The 25,177-nt window shown below is 35.6% G+C and overlaps 1 protein-coding gene across 1 annotated transcript in view; it reads left to right on the top strand.

The window, feature by feature from the left end:
• Positions 1 to 9,915: 9,915 nt before the first annotated feature.
• The window catches only part of LOC134749928 (calcium/calmodulin-dependent protein kinase kinase 2), a 172,530-nt gene continuing 157,268 nt past the window's right edge, over positions 9,916 to 25,177 (top strand). The window contains exon 1 of the mRNA XM_063684948.1: positions 9,916 to 10,195. Within this exon, the coding sequence (XP_063541018.1) occupies positions 10,161 to 10,195 (35 nt within the window). The 5' untranslated portion in view covers positions 9,916 to 10,160. The remainder of the gene's footprint in view (positions 10,196 to 25,177) is intronic.

A 25,177-nucleotide genomic window follows, 5' to 3' on the forward strand; every position in this document is an offset into this window, starting at 1 on the left:
GGCCTTGTGTTTTCTAAAATTGTATGTACCAGGTGCATAGGTATTTATATTGTAAATCCATTTTTATCCGCTACCATTACTATTGACTTAGGTACATAGGTACACTTCGATATTTTTAATGTACCAAGAGCCAGCAACTTATTTTTAAAATCAAGTTCCTGGGCTCGTAACTTTTTACGAGCCCGGTTGAACTTAAAGAACTTGGTTGGTTGATTGGGTTTACGATCCTTGTGCACGTCAGCTGCCGCTCCTAATGGTAGATTATGGGATAGTAGTCACGTAAACATGTAAAAACATTTTTTCAGTAATTTTACCGATTTTATGGAAGACTGCAAATGTTTTAACAGCAAAACCTTTTCCTTGAAAATAGTGGGTGTGGTAAAAAATAGACGCTGTGGAATAGAGATAATTACGGTCGGATCAGTGGGCGGGATGCGCTTTAGAAGTTCAACATTTTGCCACCGAATCCAAGAAATAACATGTTTTCAATCATTGGTACTTGAATAAAAACATCATATCTCGATTGAGGTTTTCTTTTTAAGACTACAGTATGGGGTTCTTCAAAATAGTTGTATAATTATGGGTATACACGCTCTTTTTATATCGCTGGCAACCTAACTTCGTTTAAAAACTCATCAAAACAAACGGTCATAGGAACTAAATCACATTTTATTTTCATTTCTCGTGACGGCTGTTGCCGTTAAAATATTGTGGATCGGAGGCGAAGGCCTATAGGTAGGGCAGCCCTTGGGTCAGAGTAAGTGAATATACAGTAGTCTATACTTACTTGCTTTTACTTCTCTGGCGCAGCGAGCCAAAGTGTGTCTTGGCCTTCAACACGACTGCTCGCCACTGATCCCGGTCCTCAACATGGAGCTCTCGCAGATCAGCGTCCACCACATCCATACGCCCATCGATCCCTATGTCGACCGACACATAGTACAGTACAACAGTACAGTAGTATTACAATAGTAATCTGTTATTATAGTTTTTAATTGAATAATAGTAATTATGCTTTTTTAAATTTACTTGAAGCTTTGCACTGATATAAAATAAAATATAAAATAAACTGCGCTCTCTCGGAAGGGTTTCCACGGAAGACCAGCATCGAGATCCTTAACTGGTATTTTGACATTAAGCTGAGTGGAGACCCTTTCAGTGACGCTTATTAATAATAAATTGTTCTGTTGTCTATATAATACCTAAATTTAAGCGTTTTCTGAATAAATTTCTTCTATTTTATTTCATCTATTCTATTCTATTCTAATAGTATCAGTCAGTACAGTAGCCTATAATCAATCAAAAGTACATAAGTACATACTTGGATCGCGCAGAAGCAACTAACGAAACTGACTGCTGGGAAGCTGGAGATCCTTGATTAAAATCTTGGTAAAATCTCGGTGTGTTTATTATGAATAATTTGTTACTGAATTTTGGATCATTTTTACGTAGTATTGTTGAAGAAATGTAGGACTGGGTTGATTTGTGATTGTTGTTATCTCATATTTATTATTATTTATTAAAAAAACACCATTTAAGAGCAAGTTGCAAAAGCTTTTACAATCTGTCACAATAATTTTTGGTGTACTAAAAAGTGAAATTAACAGTACGGACTGGTGTGATTTTGGCGCAAATTATACACCGTAAATAGTAAAACACTGGCTGATATATAACGTTACCCATATGACGTTATGTGGCAGAGACAACATGATGAAACTTGATGGTGTTTATATAACAGCCAGTTTGGGTCCACCGTAAGATTACTCCAAAGCGAGGCAGACCGCGTCATTGCAATAGGAACGAGAGCACGTCAATGGTATGTTCAAATGAAAATTCGTAGATAGCTTACTGTTTATTCTTAAACTGTGTCCATGGGCTTGGCTCTTGAACGAGGGTCAACGCGGAAATAATTCGATATCGCGACAAGGTGAGATCAACAGGTTAACGGCTTGGAACTCTTTATACTATATTTGTGAAGTTTTCAACCAAAAGGTACCACATTGTCGCTTGTCGATAAGATTGATTTCTAATTGAAGCTATATGGGAACAGCGCCTTACTGACAATCGAAAATAAGTACCCTTTTGGTTGAAAATGGCACATTTGATATCGGCTGTATGGATTCGACACCATACATTTTTCAAGAGACACACGAACCTAGCTGCTGCCATACAACTAACATACATATTTATGTATGTAGGCCTAGCACAGGACGGGCGCGACAGGATCTCGCCCGCGAGATAGACTACCCGTCCCTTTTTAGGGTTCCGTATCCAAAGGGTAAAAACGGGACCCTATTACTAATACTCCGCTATCCGTCTGTCCGTCTGTCCGTCTGTCCGTCTGTCCGTCTCTCCGTCTATCCGTCTGTCTGTCACCAGGCTGTATCTCATGAACCGTGATAGCAGTTGAAATTTTCACAGATATGATGTATTTCTGTTGCCGCTATAACAACAAATACTAAAAAGTACGGAACCCTAGGTGCGCGAGTCCGACTCGCACTTGGCCGGTTTTTTCAATAAATACAGCGAAAAAAGATGGCTAGTCTATCAGACCAAGCTCCAATATCGATTTGATATCAGTGCGAGTTCGAATTGGCCTACTTATATCTCGCGGGCGAGATACAGTACTGTTGCGTCCATCTTTCTAGGCCTACTGGTACTAGTTTTGAGCCATTTGTCTGGATCGATATTTTTGCCTTCGACTGTACCTACATTCAATATACATGTGTGGAATATGCATAAAATATACTTAAATAACATTTAACTGCCTCCTTAGTAAGCCAAAATAAATACTATAAGCAAATAACCAAACAAGATCAATATGTACTTGTCGCTATTCTAAGTAAAAATCCATAAAAAACACAATAAAAATGAGATTAAACACAACTTGTTTACCCCGAGATGACATAAGAGGTTCAAGTTTGAGCTGACCTTGCCATTACTGTAAATAATGTAATATAACATAGTAAATAACAAATCGATTGTGATAAAATTATGCATGCGGTGACGGATAAACATATTGATACACAAATAAGAACATTGATATTAATGATGACTATGATGAGTATAATATTTATTTACATACTAGCTTCTACCCACGATCTGATGTACAAATTCCATAGTAAATATTGCCCCCATTGCAAAGTTGGGCGTTATCTAGATAATTTCTTATCTAGATAATTATTTCAAATAAAATCATTTCAAATAAATTTATTCGAAGATAAAAACAATCACAAATAGTTAATTTTTAACAAGCAGAAACGTCTGCGATCGATGCTATTAAGCTTAGAATAAATTTAAAAGTGGAAAAATTGCTGCCTTGGGTGAGACTTGAACTCACGGCCTCTGGATAGATACTATCTAGATACTATCTATCCAGAGGCCGTGAGTTCAAAGTTATTCTAAGCTTAATCACAAATAGTGCCGAATAGCTCGACATGTTTCGGTCCAATTTACGAGGACCGTCTTCACGGAGACACAACACGTCTTCACTGGTCGAGGGCGCGGCGACGAGACGGACCTCCTAAATTCCTCGGACGGGTCCTCGTAAATTGGACCGAAACATGTCGAGCTATTCGACTTAATAATACGTGAGTGACCCGGTTTAAAATAATCTAATATGTTTGAGTCTCACGAGTTTTATAGTTAAAATCACAAATAGTGCGTTGACAACTTTTTTATTTAGATAAATTTATCTAGGTGAAGATAACCGGCCTCGTTTGTTATTGAAGTAAGCTTATAATAATAAATTTATAGAATGTCACGTCGGGTCAAACCGTCACACTGACACTGTACTACTGACATTCATCTTTTATTTAAAATCCCAACTAATTTATCTAGATAAAAATGAAACTGATCTAGATAAATTCAAAATAACAAATGACGGATTTAGTTATTTCAAATAAAAGATGATTTAGTTATCTTCCCGGTTATTCGTAAATAGATAATTTTTGCCCGACTCTGCCCCATTGTGCGCCCTTAAAGGATGACTCACACTAGACCGGGCACTGCCGTGCACGTGCTTTCCATAGAAAACGAAGCGCCGGAAGCTCTAGCTGGCACCGGCCCGGCCCGGTCTAGCGTGAGTCATCCTTAAAGAGTGATTTCCGGGATAAAAAATATATCCTGCTCTGGGCCTCAATCTATCTAACTAGCGATACAGCGATGCCGCCAGCATCCTTGGTACAATGCCTCAAGGGCCTATTTTAGATTTAAGCTAGTTTTTTTTTATATACTACGTCGGTGGCAAACAAGCATACGGCCCGCCTGATGTTAAGCAGTCTCCATAGCCTATGTACGCCTGCAACTCCAGAGGAGTTACATGCGCGTTGCCGACCTTAACACTCCTCTCCCTCGAGCTCTGGCAACCTTACTCACCGGCAGGAACACAACACTATTAGTAGGGTCTAGTGTTATTTGGCTGCGGTTTATTAATTTCGTTTACGTAGTACCACTGTATACATCTTGTATGTAAATAAAGAGTTTTTACAACATTAATATATGATTGATATACTAACTAACTAATTTGATATGGATATCAAATTTTAACTAAATCGGTTCAGTGGTTAAAGCCTGAATAGGTAACAGATAGACCGAGCTCTTTCACATTTATAATAATTAGTAGAGATAGTGTAGATAAATATATTATAAAATAATTTCGTTAAGTTACATTAATACTGACCACATAACGGATAAGTAGACAACGCACAGCATAAATTGTCAAAATTATGTAGTATTTTTGCATCTGGCTGGCAAGACTAACTTACGCCCAAGTTTCACCCGAGCCAATTAAGTTGTCTTTATTTTTAAATAAAATACGAAGGAATATCTACTTTACCACAGATTATATAATACTATACTACTTTACCAACATCACATGCTACATAATTAATGTCATTACCGGGTCTAACGGATTAAATTTCATTATTTTACCTTTTTACCGACGTTTCAACTAGATTGCACTAGCTGTGGTCACGGAAGTATGTGTGGCTGTGGTTTTTGGTCTTCCGTGACCACAGCTGGTGCAAACTAGCTTCAGCTCGGCTTAACGTCGGAAAAAAGGTAAAAGATTGAAATTTAATCGCGTAAGACCCGGTAATGACATTATGTGGTAATGTTATGTGTACAAAACGCGAGAGTTTAAAGTGTTATATCCAGGGACCGGACAACCCTTTCCGCGATAAAACCCTTTCAATGGGCGACACTTAAACACGGCTAACACATTGAAAGACTTTCCCTTTTGAACTGCAAGCCCATTCATACCCTTACCTTTGACTAACCCTTACCGAAAAGCTAACCAAAAATAAGACTAGCTCTTAATAAGGGTTACCCTTATCTTTAAGCGCTTTTTATAAAGGTTTCCCTTTGCGTGAAAGAGACAGGATTAGTATATATCTACGGTAGTGTATGAAAAGGAAAGAAAATACGTGCCTAGTCAAAGAACGGCGCCGTCGCCGTCGACGATCGCTCGGATTCGAAGTAATGTGTGCTTTATGAACAAGGTAGACGACTTAAATTAGCACGCTTATATGCTAAATGGGAAGCCCTTTATAAGGCTAACCCTTATAAGCAATATGCAAGGTGTTGGTGAGCGGATGATAAGGGTTTTGTAAGGGTATTTGGGCTACCGATTACTCAAATGTGGAAGCTTTATATAAGGGTTTTTAAAACCAAAACAAAGGATTTCGTCTGGCAAAGGGTATGGTGAGTTAAGCCTTATGCAATACCCTTAAAAAACCCCGATAAGGGATAGCGGGCCGGTCCCTGGTTATATCACATGCTACAATTTTATTATAAAAAGGCTCCCACAAAATCATCTAGTTAGGTACCAAAAGTAGATAGATCTCGTGTATTGGTGTAGCAAATTCTAATTTTGGACAAAGACTACCTACTAATAATATTGATAACAGAGGCCACTTGTGACAAGAGATACTGTGACGTGCCACTGTAAAAGGTACCTTATGGCTGTAGCAGGCCTCCTTCACTCGCTCAAAGCCACGCGCTATATGCCTACCGCTCGGCGTATCGTCGACGATATAATCGACAGAGGGCCGCCGAACGCCCGCCTGAGCGCTCGCACCGCACGTTTCCCGCGCTTACGCTTCGAAATGCCGAAACCACGTAATTATTGTGCAGTAGATGGGTGTAAAAGTCAAAAAACAAAAGAAAATTTGTCGTTTTTTTAGGGTTCCTTACCCAAAGGGTAAAAACGGCACCCTATTACTAAGACTCCGCTGCCGCTGTCCGTCTGTCACCAGGCTGTATCTCATGAACCGTGATAGCTAGACAGTTGAAATTTTCACAGATGATGTATTTCTGTTGCCGCTATAACAACAAATACTAAAAAGTACGGAACCCTCGGTGGGCGAGTCCGACTCGCACTTGGCCGGTTTTTTCATTTCCGAGAGACGAAGAAAGGTGAGTAGTATTTTAAATCTATCTTTATGAATTTTGTCACTATTTATTTCTTTGAACATAAGTAGATAAATCGTAAATTAAGGAGTTTTTTGAGTCAGGTATTATAAGTGTTGTTTTTAAATATTTGATTGACTAATATAAAATATGGTTGATTCGCAACATTCGTTTTATTACAATAATAACATAAGTAACAGTACAACCCTAGCGCATTCTTACGATGACGCGTTGGCACGTGGCTCGCACGGCGAGCAAGGCAGTCTCGACTCTTTGTGCGCATACTTATGGTACATTTCTTCTCGTCCTGAGCAGCAGGTATTATTATTAAGATTTTGTAGGCTATTATAGCGTAGGTATTTTCGCTTTTGTATGGGAATGATGTATCTGTTACGTAGTAACTATTTATTAATCTGTGGCTGTAGGCGTTTATGTTACGTAGGATCTTATTAGTATTGGAGCATCGGCTGCACCATAAAATAATACTTTTACCAAGAACGTCACAATTTTATTTATCAGAAGAAAGATAATTTTACAAAGCTAACCTTATGAAACAGGTCTAATGGAGGATCAAGTATCACTGAAATAATATTTAAAAACGCCCACAAAAGTATTTACAGGCGTATTCTGATCTCAATAACAGGTTTTAAATTAGATCTACTGTGTGAGGTATGCAATAAAGAGTAGTGTATTGTATTGTATATCTGGATTACTTGAAGGGTACACGGAAAGAACATGTCTAGTCACTTTAGTAACATTTTGAGTAATCGCGGTTTTAAAATTTGGAACCATGTCAAAATGTATGGTAATTCCGTCACCAGGTCTTTTTTAACTACAAAAAAAGTTGTGTTACATATCTCATATCATATTTGCTACAGTGGTAGCAAAAGATATAACTAATAGTTCATTAAGAGCTCTACATTTTGAAATGAAAATCTCATTTTCCGAAAAAAGTGACTAGACGGATGAAAGTGACGTTCTTTCCGTGTACCCTTCACTTATGGATCTGATCTGTCAGTCAAAAGTGACGTTTTTGGTTGAAGAAATATCACCTTTGACACTGACAGATCCAGATCTAATTCATAACCTATTATAAAAGTCAGAAAACGCCTGTTTGTTACCAGAAATAGATGGAACTCGTTTATCGGAATGTTTCTTATGCCGCTCTATGTATGGAGCAATGTTTGCGAGCAACTGGTTTTGGACAAAGATTATCGGTAATATCGATTGTAGATGCGACAATTATCTAATGTAAAAGATTATACTTACATGACAAGTATCAGAGGATACATTATTGCAATAAAAAGTTATTAATCGATTCAGAACAACTTTTTTGCATTAAATTAAAAAAAAATGGGTTTCAACGCGGATAAAGTCGTAGGCGAAGGCTAGTCTGACCATACATTTTAAATAATTAAAATTATAATTTAGTTAAAATTAATTTTCTTTATTGTATGTGTTAAGTGTATTTTTCCTTTCTTTAAACTTTTTCTGACGTGTAATGTATTGTGTAACCTGACACCCACCTATCCAAAGTGGCCCTGACCTGGAAGATGCCCGGCAAGCGAAAACATGGTCGCCCTAAATCCACTTGGCGTCGTTCTGTGGAGCAAGAGCTGGGTGTATTGGGGATGGGGTGGGAGGAGGTTACCCAAGCTGCCCAAGACCGTAGTCAATGGAAAGACAAGATTCGGGCCCTACACCCCAGCAGGGGGTAACAGGAAAAGAAGAAGAAGAAGAATGTATTGTGTGGCTTTATGCAATAAATAATTATGATTATGATTTTGGACTAAAGTTGCATGGAACTACCGGGAAGTGGCAATTAATGACAGGCCGTTCCGTTAACAATTAAACAACAGCTTAAAACCCGTTTATTGGAATGTATTGTTTCGCGGTCCCTGCGCGCAGGACGCAGCAGGTATCGCGAGCAACTGGTTTTTGGGCAAAGACTAGCAAGTGGTCTTTAGATAGATAGATAAGACCCTTATGTATTTGTTGCAACAATAACACACAATATAATGCATTGCCAATAAAAATAAATACTGGTGTTTTTTTAAACAGCAAATTAAAAAAACTCCAATCGAATTTGTTATTAGAGTTCCGTACCCAAAGGGTAAAAACGGGACCCTATTACTAAGACTCCGCTGTCCGTCTGTCCGTCCGTCTGTCCGTTTGTCTGTCTGTCACCAAGCTGTATCTCATGAACCGTGATAGCTAGACAGTTAAAATTTTCACAGATGATGTATTTCTGTTGCCGCTATAACAACAAATACTAAAAAGTACGGAACCCTCGGTGCGCGAGTCTGACTCGCACTTGGCCGGTTTTTTCCTATCTGCATTGCAGCAAAATATGTGGTATTTTCTATAAAAAGGGACCTTATTGTCGATGGCACTTACGCCATTATAAACGATGCTCTGAAATAAATACAATGCCGCGCGACGCTTTGCGGCGTAAGCGCCATCGACAATAAGGTCCCTTTTCATAGAAAATGCCCCATATGTCAGCTCAGCGGTTCTGTTTGCCAGATGCCCAGATGAATTTATGCAGATAAATAGTATAACAAACTTACTAAAGAGGTCTGATGGCTATGATTATGATCTTAATAACTTCATTCGTATTATTTTCACAGTTTTATTTCATTAGTATGGTTACCATAATTTATATACCTGCACTAAAAAAAAAGTAAAACTATGAAAAGTTATTGTTTATTTTTACTAGCTAGATCGGGTAAATAAGTATTCTAAAAACACGTTAAGAACTGTTCAATAATAAAACAAAAGTTATTTCAATCGTAGCATGTATGAGGTTAGCGTAAACAATAAATAACTGCAATAAAACGCATGGTATCATATTGCGGTATGTGCGGCAAAATAAAGTTCAATAAACGCAATGTAGGGATTAAAATAACTAGAACTCACTGACAAATAAAATAAAATACTGAGAAAGAACTGACACACATTTTTAAATTTGAAAAGGAAGTAACATACCTCGAAACTATTTTGTATAAAAGCATGAGAATTGGATAAACAGAAATATCAAAGTAAGCTGCATTGATTGATTAAGTATCTGAAAGAAATAAACGAACATCTCATCAAACTAATGTTATAAATCTCGAATATAAATAATACCTCTAATAACGTAATAATACCTCTTCATATAACAATTAAACATTACATTACATTTCCTACAAATTTGCCACAACTTATCATTGCAAAAAGGAACGGTAGTCGTAGACAAAGTATTTTTAGCACTGCTTTATCAATAAATATAAGCAATAGATTTTAATAAATATGACGTCACCTTTTTTGTAGTATCTGTATGACATGTATTTCAGTTTATGAATCGTAACGTTTGAAAAGTAATAAAGTGTCAACAACGCCATATCAAAAATTGCACGTAACAACCCCTTATAACATATCAAATCGTGACGTGTGGGGCATGAAATGTACTGACTTTGTCAGTTTGTATCGTCAGTGGTGGCGAGAAGGTTAATTAAAACCCCTGTAGGCAGTAACAAAAGAAGTGACTTCAGTGTCGCCTCTGGCCTCTAACTCTGCGCGCTCAAAATCTCCCAACCACATTGCCGCATGGCGCCGTGAGTCGAGCGCACGTCTTTTATTTTTATTTTATTTTTACGTAGTGCCCATAATCATCCGGTATATTATTTTCTTTTTTTTTCTACAACAAACTGGTGTGCAAAACGGTGTTGTTTTTGTAGTTTTTTGTGTTGTGTTGTGTGTGTGTGAAAATGAACGGGGTTTTGGATGGAGAGATCATTGACAGGTTTGTTTTTGTTTATGTTTTATTAAACATGATACTAGTTTTTGTTTATGTAGAGTATTGTAGAGCTAATGTGTTAAACTACAGATATTTATTTTTGTACATCGATATCTTATAGTTTACAAGTTAGTATTAAGTTACTTATGCAAATAATATTAATGGTTTTAGTAGTAGTAGTGGTAAACTCTTTATTGTACAAATATACATATTAAAAATTACATGGTACAAATAATAAGATGTACAAAGGCGAACTTATCCCTTTGAGGGATCTCTTCCAGTTAACCTTTGAGTAGATGAGAGGAGAAAGTGAAAAGAGGGTGACAAATGTAGCAAAATGTACAACAAGGTACCAGAAAGACAAAGGATATACATACATACAAAATTAATAGGATAGGTTTTATGGTTTATTAATAATTTATGACTTGAATAATAATTTAATGTGTAAAAAATATTCGTAAATATTTTAGTCTTGTTTCTGATCATTCTGTCACGCTTGTATTTCCATCTTCTATCAAATAAATAAAAAAGTTGAGTGCTATTGCATGTCTTTCTAGCAGTAGATTATAATTCTCTTAAGAAAAAATTAAAACTAAATTTCACCCCATACAAAAAGCTCCACTCCGTCACATTTTTGGGGACGAAAAACAAGACAACGAAAATAATTGTGACCAAATTAATAATGCTCAGCTGGTGTACTGTATTTTATTTTAATGAGAACTCTGTACATATTAGATGCAATATTATAATGTGTATTCAATTAATTATGCGTATTACTCGGTTAAGGAATTTCTGGAAGGCTAATTAGAATCACTCCTAACGTATTGGAGCGGGGTATGATTATTTTATTGACAATAGTTTTTTTTTTGTTATTATTGTTATTCTAACGTTTACAATGAAACCCAATTTTAATTGCACATATTTCTGACATGTCTATTGTAAATAATAATATTAATAATGTTAATTACGCATCCATGACAATGTATGATTAATACAAATAAAAAATATGAATATGAATATAATCAATTCATATAATTATTTAAACTATTTTTTTTAAATTAATGTATTTATTTAGGGACTTTTAATCTTAAGATTACGCCAGTCCCATCGTACCTTAATCTAAATTACACTCATCTACGGACTGACAGTATACTGACTAATATAATTATACACAAATAAATACACAAAAAATTGTAAGTTGGTCTTGGATAAAATAATATTATATTCACTGTGCCCAGTATTTTTTTTACCATAAGTAGGTACGTAACGAATATTAAAACTATGACTTTAAGTAATGTGAAAAAATAACAAGATATTTTGTTATTTTTCTGGCACACAAACCTATAAACATTAATGAAATAAAATACCTTCTCTAACAAAATGTCAAGTCATTTCATTATTACTTACACAATTATTTAATTACACATTAGTCATTGCATGACGTTGATCACCACGGTGGTCATCATGTATATGAAGGGTACACGGAAAGAACATGTCTAGTCACTTTAGTAACATTTTGAGTAGGTAATCGCGGTTTTAAAATTTGGATCCATGTCAAAATCTATGGTAATTCCGTGACCAGGTCTTTTTTAACTAAAAAAAAGTTGTGTTACATATATTATACAGTGGTAGCTAAATATATAACTAATAGTTAATTAAGAGCTCTACATTTTGAAATGAAAATTTTATTTTCCGAAAAAGTGACTAGACATGTTCTTTCCGTGTACCCTTTATATAGTAAAAGTAACTTCATAGTTAGTAACAGGTTTTATCAACATGTAGAGACAAAACAAGCTAACTTAATACATACAAAAACTATGATTTATTGCAAATTAAATAAATTTAATACAAAAAATTTTTTGTTTGCAATTTTCTTTGTTTGATACTAATACAATTATGAATAAAGCGACCGCACATATTTCTACGTATTCACCATTAGTATTCAATATCCTCTTTTCAAAGGAAAACATCTTAAAATTAAATTGTGTAGCAAAATAACTACGATAACAATTATCTTCCTCGTAATAACACTCTTTCCTCGTATTTGCAAAATGAAACATTCACAAATAAATTATCATATTATCATGCATGCCCATTTTGGACATGTTATCACACCACCGACATATGACATAGACTAGTTAGACGAAGAAAAGTCTGCAGAGATTCTGACAGCATACGAAGTGTTATTTATACGTCATAATTTCATAAAAGTTTGACGTTTAAATTAACACCTGCACTGCGTGTGCTGTCAAAATCTCTGCAGACTTTCCTTGGTTTGACTCTAGCTACGAGTAGCTAAATGGGAAAGATCTTCAGCGAAGGGAACCGGAAATCCTAATAATGGGTAGTTTCCACTTTTGGACTCATTTTTCAGATTATTAGACTATATAATTTTAGTGTATAACTAGCCTTATGAACCGATTTTGCATGTACAACCAGCCTTAAAGTTTGTAGTCTATGATTGTTCATTATTTTAGTATGTGGGTATTTTTGCACTTTGTAATTTTTCCTCAGTCACCCGTTGACCACGAACGCTGTATAGGGTTCGAAACGTCGGGATGTATTATAAATTCAATATACGCGATATAATCCGTTTTCATAGTTTTATTTCATGAGTAACTATCGCGGTAACCGAAGACAATATTATATATAATTTTATTTAGCGAGTTATCAAAGACGGGCGAGTAGGCGAGTTATTATTCGTCTTATATTTAATTAGTCTACTGCTATGAATGCTATGTTAATGAAAGATTGTAATTAAAAGTAAAGTAAAAGTAAAAATCATTTATTGTACACAAAGAATTAGGCAGAAACAAAATTAACTGGTCTTAAAACTAAGAGACAATTTATGTACATTTATGCATTTACAATGACGGTTGTACCGGTTCCTACACTAGGCGTAGCCTGTCACGTAAGTAACCAATCCAGACACAGCGAAATGCCAATAAGACACTATACTTAAATTTAAAGAAGTTACTAATTACGTAATTTTCAGTACGTTCAAATAAATTGGGGCATTTTCTATGAAAAGGGACCTTATTGTCGATGGCGCTTACGCCGAACAGCGTCGCGCGGCATTGTATTTATATCGGAGCATCGTTTATAATGGCGTAAGCGCCATCGACAATAAGATCCCTTTTTATAGAAAATACCACAATTAGTCTAAATCTTACGAAACATCCTCTTGTGTTTGAAAGTTAGATGACACACACTTTCGTGCAAGTAAATTTAAGTTCCAATTATTGGGATTAGGTTGCCAAGCGGACTCCATGTTCCTTTTAGAATGCAACCAGATGCGTCATGATGAGTGTCAACTCATATTATTTTTTAACAATATTTATTTCGATTTCCAATAGGTACAAAAAAATCCTTATGTCACATTTAAAAATAGACTTGAAAAAGATTTATTTAAATGATATTTAGCTATTAATTATTCATTAGTTGTTTATCTTCTCGACGTTATGGTAATTTCTTGTTGGATACCATCGCGCAACCTGATATTTAAATTTCTGTCTGGGTTTAAAATTAGGTTTATCGATAAGCTAAACATACCCTTAGCTACAACTAGGAAAATATTTATGTAGTTTTCAAGCAAGAAGTCCCACTTTATCGCGTGCCATAACGACGATTTGACGGTTATTCGTATAAAGATAGAAGTGACAAAGTGGGACCTTTGGCTAAACTTCGACTTTTATTATAAAATATTTTTTAATCCATACTTAATATTATAAATGCGAAAGTCTGTCTGTCTGTGTGTTCCCTCTTCACGCTTAAACCGCTGAACCGATTTAGTTGAAATTTGGCATAGAGATAGTTTGAGTCCCGGGGAAGGCCATAGGATAGTTTTTATCTCGAAAATCATCCCTTAAGAAAGTAAAAAGCGGGGTGGAATTGAGATAATCAACGAAGTGCCTGCTAATTTGTGTTCTTTTATGCTCAAATTTAGATTGCTATGAGATATTTTCCAGGCGCTATTCTTACTCTAGCTGCGGTTACTAAGTTCACGCAGACGAAGTCCCGGGCAAAAGCTAGTATAACTATATAGGTAGAAAAACTCCGCAAGCCCTTACAAAGCTCTGCTTTTTGCTAATTATTTTTGAGTTCAGTGTTTAGTTCTTGTTTTGTGTTTTAAGTATGTAGTCACACTAATATATATCCATACTTAATATTATAAATGCGAAAGTCTGTCTCTCTGTCTGTCTGTGTGTTACCTCTTCACGCTTAAACCGCTGAACCGATTTAGTTGAAATTTGGCATAGAGATAGTTTGAGTCCCGAGGAAGGCCATAGGATAGTTTTTATGTCGGAAATCATCCCTAAAGAGTGGTGAAATTGAGAGATTTAATGAATTGCCTGATAATTGAGCTCAAATTGAATGATTGCTATTATACTTTATCGAGGCGCTAAACTTACTCTAGCTGCTGTTACTGATTCCACGTAGACGATGTCGCGGGCAAAAGCTAGTAATTTATAAACTGAAAAGATGTCACATTCTAAAAAAAAGGGAACAAGCCAGCCGAGGTCGAAAACGAACCGGCGTCTTCAGCTTACGCGGCTAATATTGACGCTATTGACCGCACTACACTATTGAGGTGAAATGAGAGCCAAGTTTAATATTAAGAATATTTGTCGTTGTTGACTTCGCCAACAAAGGATTTAAAATAATATATAGTTTATAGGTGCCAAGTTCTGTGTAGAAAATCCTGAAATTTAAGTTACAAAAAAAAGTATGAAATATTCCAAAAATAATTTATTTTAACAGTTTCTTGTTCCTTGATACTACTGCAATAAGGAATTACCTGTATAAATTCTATATTTTTAACAGACAACTGTTTACACAATGCATTTATTTCACCATTGGGGTGTAATTCAAGTTCAGGATTTGCCTTGGCTAGTTTATATTTAGGTGCTAACGACATCACAGTAAAGTTATATCGTTAACATCCAAATACAAAGAGTTATCGCCTATTCATGACAGCAGTGAAACTATTTAATTTGGGGCATTTTCTATGAAACGGGACCTTATTGTCGATGGCGCTTAAGCCGCACGGCGTCGCGCGGCATTGTATTTCTATCGGAGCATCGTTTATAATGGCGTAAGCGCCATCGACAATAGGGTCCCTTTTTATAGAAAATGCCACATTTATCTACCTATACGTAGTAAACTATGGCTTTTGTAACTTTTGGTAACAACTATCAAATATTCATACAATAAGTGCTCAACATTTCATTAGTGCGGTAATCTACATTATGATCTTGTCCATTAAAAGTTTGGCCTTTTACGTACAATAATGACTAATTTGACTACGTATGGTACTATAAACAAAATAATCAGTACAAAATGATCTGTTGTGTGCTTTTGTGTTGTTATTTTTAGGGTTCCGTACCCATAGGGTAAAAGCGGGACCCTATTACTAAGACTCCGCTGTCCTTCTGTCTGTCCGTCTGTCATCAGAGTTGAAATTCTCACAGATGATGTATTTCTGTTGCCGCTATAACAGCAAATACTAAAAATAGAATAAAATAAATATTTCAGTGGGGCTTCCTTAAAACAAACGTGATTATTTTGTCGTTTTATGTGTAATAGTACGGAACCCTTTGTGCACGAATCCGACTCGCACTTGGCCTGTTTTTTATTACATTTTTCAAAAAAGCATCTTTTGACATTTTCTTTGTAACCTAATTTTTTATTATAAGTGGAAACAACCAGAATAAAACTTTAAAACTTTTTTCCCTAGAACATTGAAACTTAGCCTTAAGTAAAACATATTTTTTTGTAGATTGGATAAAACGTGTTTTATTCTATGTACTAATATTAAAACGTACCATCGTACAAAAAATTCAACATTGAGTCATAATAATGCCCATAATAAATTTAAACCAGGTATTCTCTACCTCAATTGGGGCATTTTCTATGAAAAGGGACCTTATTGTCGATGGCGCTTACGCCGCACAGCGTTGCGCGGCATTGTATTTATATCGGAGCATCGTTAATAATGGCGTAAGCTCCATCGACAATAAGGTCCCTTTTTATAGAAAATATCACAATTAATTTTCTACTACAAAATTTGTCTTTCCGATCTTATACATTCTAAGTCGAAACTCCCCTACCCTATAAGCAAACTAGTTTAAATAAGCCCTGAATATTGCGTATTTCTTCTCACGTCGAATGATAATCCCCATGAATAAAGTTTTTAACTATCTATCTATCTATGACAGTTCATTTTTTTTATATGAAGTATCTGTCACGTAAAATGTTAGTAGACATTCTGTGAAAGTTTATCATGTAATTTACTTAGAAATGTAACATAATTTAAGTAATAAAAATACGGCAAAACCATATTATTTTTATAAAAAATATTTTTCCGACAAAGCCTGCGTTGCGGATATAAAAAACCCGGCGATTCGGACTCGCGCACCGTACTTTTTAGTATTTGTTGTTATAGCGGCAACAGAAATACATCATCTGTGAAAATTTCAACTGTCTAGCTATCACGGTTCATGAGATACAGCCTGGTGACAGACAGACAGACGGACAGCGAACTCTTAGTAATAGGGTCCCGTTTTTACCCTTTGGGTACGGAACCCTAATTATGGTCCCTGAATATATTTTTTTCCTTTTTCAATAAAGGCCAACGAAAGAGATTTGATGAGACTTTCACACATTTAGTTTGCGGTTTTACTCACGCATTTTTAGTAACTTGAACAATCAAATTATTATAATATTAGTATAATTAAAATTAGATGTATTAATGCAGATTTTCACGTCACAATAAATAAAACAGTAAATAGAAAGTCCATGCATAGATCGTGACCGGCAACGCAGGCTTCGTCAAGTGGACACAAAAGCAAATCAGCAACAGGCTTCGTCATCGACTTACAAATGCTGTAATCCGCAACAGGCTTTGTCAATCTTAACCACTAAATTAAACTGGCTATGGTGCCACCCCGGACCGTAGCCGGCCCAAACGTCCCCATGACACTGGCAGCGTTGCCCCGTTGAAGTTAGATTACGTTAAAGATCTGTAAACGCATTTATTTTCAAAAATTCGACTTTATATATCATTCGCCCTGCGCTCGTCTCCCAATTGGAACACACGGGATGCTTGCGACAGTAGTAAAGGTACTATGCGCCGTAATGTGCATATTAATACGAGCTATAATCCCGTGCCGGCATTACGCAAATCCTGTGAACATAAATTGAGCACCTTTATATCCGAATAGTTTCTAATTTCATGCTAGTTTCAGAATTTGCGTGGGTTATGAAAAGGATTTGTGAGAAAGTTTTGGATGGACTTATAGGGATAACCCATAGAGATTTATTTGAATTGGAAATGGATATTTATTACATTTCAGATCGGCAATAAATTAATGTTTAGTCAAATAACTAAGTTTAAGGCCCTTAAATGAAATTATAAGTATAAGTGATTTATTTAAAAATTATCTTTATTTCATAAAATAGGAATTTACATTATAAATTACACCCCGTGAAGCATTTCTCCGCTAAATCGCAATACTAATGCTTTAAGCGAGGAAGCTGCCTGCTCTACAGTCACCGGTCACGTCTACATTTTTTTGTCGGATTACCTACACTTTCAACAACATTAAATTTAATGAGCAAAAACCAGAAAAACAATCTCGAAACGACTACGACATTTTGAAGTTTTTATTTTATTTTTTATTATAGGACATTTTTACACAGATTGACTAAGTCCCACGGTAAGCTCAAGGAGGCTTGTGTTATGGGTACTCAGACAACGATATATATAATATATACATACTTAAATACATAGAAAACACCCATGACTTATATGCATACATACATACTTATATGCCTTCATAGAAAACATCCATGACTCAGGAACAAATATCTGTGCTCATCACACAAATAAATGCCCTTACCGGGATTCGAACCCAGGACCATCGGCTTCACAGGCAGGGTCACTACCCACTAGGCCAGACCGGTCGTCTAAAAGTACCCAAGTTTAATCGGAAATCTAACTGTGATTAAATGTGTTCAAAATGGGTAAGTTCGAATGCCTCTTGTACGGTAAATATATATGATAATATTACGTGCAGTATATTTTAATCGGAACGTGCTTGCGTATCGTTGCACTTTGATATGTTCATGTTTCTTGTGCGAAGAATGGAATATTAATATCCTGCAGTAAAAGCGTGTTATGAGCGTTAAAGTGTACATAATAATAGTTAAATTATTATTACACTAAAGATTTTATTAGTTGTTTTAGTACTCACTCATACTGTTATGGAGGTTATGGTATTGTAAAACTCTTCCCTAATTTTATTGTTATATACTTGGTACATTTGGTACGTAGCGAAATCATTTTAGGTACATGTTTATTTAATTAATTGATAAATACTAATTTTTTTCTTTTAATATGGATTAAAATGTATATAAAGTAGGTATATAAAATTTTATAAAAATTAGTTTAGTTAAGTACTGACAATTTTTAGCGCATTGGCGCCTAGCTGTAATATTGTATAACTTATTTACTGTTAAATAAACAAATAATACAAACCTTATTAAGTTTAATATGTGATTTGGTATATGTGATAATATAAAACAATAATTTTATCAAAAACTGTAGTAGTTTTAGTGCTTGCTGATGTTTTAAGGGGCTCACTGACTATCAGTCCGCCGGATGATATCGGCCTGTCAGTTGTTCGGAACTGTCAAATTTTTGTTCTTACTGGCAGGCCGATATCGTCCGGCGGACTGATAGTCAGTGGGCCCCTTTAGTAAATGCGCAACTGCGTACAATCTAGTGTGTGTAAATTGGTTTGTTACGGGCTTCATGCTCTAATGGTTATTGTGTTCTTCAAACACAGAAAACAACCGTAAAGTATTCAAAATAAAAGTGTACGTTTTTAGGGTGTCGTAGTCGTAGGCCAAAGGGTACAAAAACGGGACCCTATTACTAAGACTCCACTGCCCGTCTGTATGTCTACCGTCAGGCTGTAGGTATCTCATGAACAGTGATTGCTAGACAGTTGAAATTTTCACAGATATATTTCTATAGCAACCCATTGTAATTTCGTGTAAGATAAAATGTAGATTTTTGACGATGCAAAAGCGATCCAACAGATCCTACTTGAATAAATTGATTTTTATCTTTATCTTTAACAGTCGCTATAACAACAAATACTTACTAGGTTTTATTACCTTGATAGGGTTTACTGATGTTTCGGCGAAAATTACTTGACAAACTTTCAGTTCCCAAACTATTTATCCCATATATTTAGTTGGGCGAAATTTCATTTCGCAAATTTACATAATCCAACCTAACCTAACCCAACCGAGTACGTCATTTTCATTTCTCAACTATGGGGTTGGGAAATGAAATGGTTGCGAAGTATGGTTATGCCAACGATTGGTTTGCCAAATGAAACTTTGGCGAAAAGTTGGTTGCCAAGTGAAATTTGGCGAAATAAATTGGTCCCTTGGTAGTCCGATACGATGACATGTAGAGATAACCTCGTGTCATTAAGTTTGCCTTATGTAAAATCAAGGTAACTAGTTGCCTGTGGAAAGAAAACTACAGTCATAAAAGCTTGTACCAAAAATGATTTTTTTGCCAAAAACTAATTTTTATTGGCATATCTATAAACGAATCCTGTCTTCTTTAGGCCCTCAATAGGTATATTATGATCATATTTGTTGTCCTATCTCTTTCAATTCCGTGGTGTTAAAAAGTCACTTATTTTATCACGTGGATAAAGTCATGCATAACATGCCTGCATGCAATATCTGCTCGTTCCCACCTGAGCTGCTAGAAAATAACTTTTCAACGCCCGAACTGACGTCATTTTGTTGTTTAAAGGCCTTGGCCTTTACTCATCCCTTTCAACGATAATGTATACTTAAAGTTAGTTACATCTTTTAGATTAAATAATGACAGCCGACAGTGGCGTCTAAAGTGTACCTATACAGGTATAAATAATATAAAAATACCTACTTTGTTAATATGGGGCATTTTCTATAAAAAGGGACCTTATTGCCGATGGCGCTTACGCCGCACAGCGTCGCGCGGCATTGTATTTATTTCGGAGCATCGTTTATAATGGCGTAAGCGCCATCGACAATAAGGTCCCTTTTTATAAATAATACCACATATTGTTATTGTATGCAATATATATAGGTATTTAAAAATATCTTGACTTTAAGTACCTAAACTTCAAGGATTTTGATTTCTGTGCAACTTTGTACTGGTACTGAAACACCGTGACAATAATATGGGATCCCTAGCGGCTTTCTTTCTGATTATCAAATCCCAGTATCAAATGTTGCAATTTTTTGATAATTACGGTTGGTAAAACCCTAATTCGCCTTTCGTGCCCAACTACGCTTAAGTAAAATATTAGAATAATAATTTTACTGTGAAAAATGTATCCATTTAATCCACAAAAAAAACTGCATAAAAATTCCTAAAATGTAAAAAATACAGATTTAATAACTTATCTTTGCCACCCGTCCCCATTGTACTAAAACGTCCAAATCCTAAATATTGAATGAGCCCATGAATCCATGAATTTATAGTGGAATTATGATTTAATGCTAAACTAAAGGCGCAGGTGCAGTAGATTCAGTCAGCGGAGTTTTTGAAAAATCGTAGCGCTTTTTCATATCACAATTAATACGGTTGCCAAAAAATAATTAGCAATCTTGAAGCCTTTCTGTAGTACCTTCATCGATTCGAAACCTGATTTCTTGTCTTTGGCTAGATACAAAAGAACCGGACAAGTGCAAGTCGGACTCGCCCACCGAGGGGCCGTACTTTTTAGTATTTCATTTCATTTCATTTATTGATTGTAAAGTTATGTACATACATTTTATAATTTATTTGTTGTTGTAGCGGCAACAGAAATACATCATCTGTGAATATCTCAACTGTCTAGCGATCACGGTTCATGAGATACAGCCTGGTGACAGACAGACGGACAGCGGAGTCTTAGTAATAGGGTCCCGTTTTTACCCTTTGGGTACGGAACCCTAAAAATCACGAACATAGGCCTAAAACTTTAAAATGCTGGGTTTGTTTATTATTACTGTGGCAAGGTGTTAGTATTGCTACTGTGGCAAGGTATGAAGTGGCACCGAAATCAAATTGAAATTACTTGATTGTAAATTAATTTTTAACAAGCAGAAACGTCTGCGATCGATGCTATTAAGCTTAGAATAAATTTAAAAGTGGAAAAATTACTGCCTTGGGTGAGACTTGAACTCACGGCCTCTGGATCCAGAGGAGATTTTAAATTTATTCTAAGCTTACTTGATTGTACGTTACGGTAAAAATAGTCGGTAATAATATTGTAGAGATAAACGACAAGCAGTGACGTCACCGCGGGCATTGACTAGTTATTTTCTCGTCAGGTTGCGACCTGGGGTTATCTCGCTACAGCTGCTTTATGATAAATTGTAAACAAAATTTGTTTACAATTTATCATAACCATTTAATGGAGCTTATTTTTACTCGATTGGAAACTAAATAATGAATCAGGTTGACAACTCAAACCTAATAACTTTTGTCGGAGAAACAATAGATTGTGTCACAAGTGAGCAAAATGACATATTTACGGCGAGGGCGTACATTAAATCCTGAGCGTAGGGATTCAAGTGGTAACGCCCAAGGTGGAAATAATTTTGCTACCATGTGACACACTGCTTTTCACATAACCTATGAGGAAATTATGTTCCAAAATATAATTTAACCTAGAATATAGTATGTAAAAAAGAAATAAAATTCCTTAAACAGAAAAGCGCTACTTTGATCCCTCCTAGCAGGGAAGAAAAGTGCTACTGTAATCCCTCCTAGCGGGGAAGAAAAAGTCCGTTCTCGAATAGGTGATGTTAAAAATAAATAAAACTAATCATATTATGGGAAAATCTTACACAAACCGACCTAGTCCCACAGTAAGATAAATAAGGCTTATGTTGCGGGTACCAGACGACGACATCTAATAATATAATTAATTAATTAATATTATATGAATATATGAATTATATGAATTAATAATTATCCTATAATAAAATAAAACAATTGAATTATAATTATATATGAATACATATACATGAGATACATCCATAACTCATGAACAAATATTTGTGATAAACACAAATAAATTTCCTTAACAGAATTTGAACCCGGGACCTCCTGCTGCTAGACTGGGCCGGGGCCGGGCCGGAGCTTCCACGTGATCACCGATCAGTCGTCATAGAAAATAACATGTCGGATTAAGTAGAGTCATGTTTTACTAATAAATACCTTCATTTTAATTTTCAATACTCAAGATCAGTAAAATCATAAAAATACTTGTAAGTTTGTTTTAGTATGTTTTGTGTAGGTAACAATTTACGATCCTACATAATATGCTATACGCAAAAACAGTACAACGCTCTTCGTATACAATATAACAACGCCTTCAGGATGCTGATGGGACTACCTCGTTTTTGTAGTGCGTCGGGGATGTTCGCGGAGGCCAGGGTAGACTGTTTTTACGCTACAATGAGGAAACGCTGCACATCCCTGGTGCGCAGAGTGCGGGCTAGTTCCAGCGGCATCTTGAGGGCGTTTGCGGAGAGGTTTGATTGCCAGTACTTGAATCACTGTCAGATGATTCACGTGCAGGTGTCCAAGCCTTCCTAAGGCTCGACCGGGCGTTATTGTTTAGGTTAGATTTAAAAAATATTTATGATTTTATTAATTAATTTAATTTTAATGTTAATTTTAACTTTGCTATAATTTTATTATTTTATTATTTAATGTAATGTCCCAATGTAATGTGATATGATCCTAAGTTGGTCGAAATAAATGATTTTATTATTATTTATTATAAAGTTACTACTATGAATCAGACAGGTATTGTCCTATTGAGTATAATGAGTAATTGGCTTTTCTGACTAGAAATATAAATAGTCTCTTTTTTAATATTTCAATAAGAAATCATATGTGTAGAAATAATATTTCTAAAGATATAAAATGAGGAGTTACGCCATACCTACTTGTATTTGTATAGATGTTATTCTGCGGAGGTCAGAAGACTCAGAAGGCAGGAGGTTATCTCGAAGATACAGCTGTGTGTGCTGAAATCGTCAATAGGCTATTTATAGTATATTTTTGAATTTATTATTTAAATTAACCGTATTGAGTGTTATTAGTTACTAGCTGTGCCCGCGGCTTCGCCTGCGTGGAATTCAGTCTGTGCCAGTAAGCGGCTAATTGACCCCTAATTTATCTCCCTGTCCCCTGGAGACAGAACTTAAAGTAAAGTTGACAGATGGATACGCTAGAGGACTGTAGTCCAGATAAAATATTTTACAATTAGGTACCTACCACCAAAGATAGATATAACTTCGTAATAGATGGATACAGTCTAAGGAAAAAACGTGCCTCGAAAATCACGAAAATTTGATTCTCGATCAGATGTCACTACTACCTTTTGCCTACTCTCGTATAGAGGGCGTTGACGGTTTCGTTTGTTATTATTAAACAATTTTAACGCATATCAGTGAAAGAACATGGGTCAAAATAATAAAAATAATTAATGCAAATAAAAAAGATCATTTATCCATTATTAAATACATTTTATCGTATTTTAATAAAATCTTCATTTTTAGTTTTAAAGTGTGTCGATAGATGGCAGTAAATTTACTGTGGTTACAAAATTTACTATGACAGTACCGCTCTAAAATATTATATCCTCTTTGCTACCACTAAATAAAATTTCACTCCAAAATGAATATTTTTTTTGCCCTTATTCAAATTTTTGACGTGATTTAAACGGCATAGAGTAGTAGGTGTATATCGAACGATACAGTACCATTTTTGTATTTTTACGTCCTTGCAATGCAAATCGGGTACACTACATAATTCCGAAATTTTTTATTCCGAATTTTAGAATGTCGAATTTCATCATTCCGATTTTTAAATGCTCGGCCCATCAAAATTTCGACTGTCATAATACGAATGATGAAAATCACGAAGATTTATATTTCCGAAAACCCAAAAAGCCGAATATTGTAAATTCCGAACTACATAATTCCGACTATAACAATTCCGATGGTGGCAAACACCGAATTTAACATTTACGATTTTCAAAATCACGAATTCGGAATTGCCCTTATTCCGAATTAACGTGATTCCTATTTTAAATATCCCAATTTTTAAATTTTCACTTTTCTGGCAACAGTTCGTTTTCTTGGGGGTCGCAGTTCTAACCTAACCTAACCCACTTTTCTGGCAACAGTTTGTTTTCTTGGGGGTCGCAATTCTAACCTAACCTAACCCACTTCTGGCAACAGTTCGTTTTCTTGGGGGTCGCAGTTCTAACCTAACCTAACCCACTTCTAGCAACAGTTCGGGTTCGCAGGTTCGCAGTTCTGTCTAATTTCTTTATGACGAATTTTTATGCCAAAAATATTTTATGCCGAATTTAACATGATGCGGCACGACAGGTACCCGTAATAATTACTAAAACATGAGTCTTCATTTGAATATCACGGATTTAATTTTTCCGATCTTGTAAAAAACCGACTTTCTGAATACCGAATTATTTTATTTCCGATCGGACAATGATTTTTCGGAATTTAGGAATTCGGAAAAAAAAATATTTTCGGAAAAGTGTAAAATCGGAACTTTAAGCTTTCTGTCAAGTGACAATCGGATTTAAAGTTTTCGGAAATAGCACATTCGTGATTTTATTCCATCGTGTTTTTAAAAATCGTAATTTTGATATTTCGGACTTATAAATAATCGGGACTATGAAAGTCGTGGTTATAAAATTCGGAAAAACGTATTTCGGAATATTTGGGTGTGCCCATCAAAATCATGTCATCCAAATCGGTCCTCCAGTCAAATCAGTCTAAGCATGACGCCGGCGGCGGGCAGCGTCTGCCCCTTTTTTTTGTTTTCGGAATGCATCTGCCCCAACGACTTGTTGATGGTCATAGCGAAGCAGACGCTCACGGGGA

The sequence above is a fragment of the Cydia strobilella genome, chromosome 19, assembly GCF_947568885.1.
Source record: "Cydia strobilella chromosome 19, ilCydStro3.1, whole genome shotgun sequence".
Classification (NCBI taxonomy): domain Eukaryota; kingdom Metazoa; phylum Arthropoda; class Insecta; order Lepidoptera; family Tortricidae; genus Cydia; species Cydia strobilella.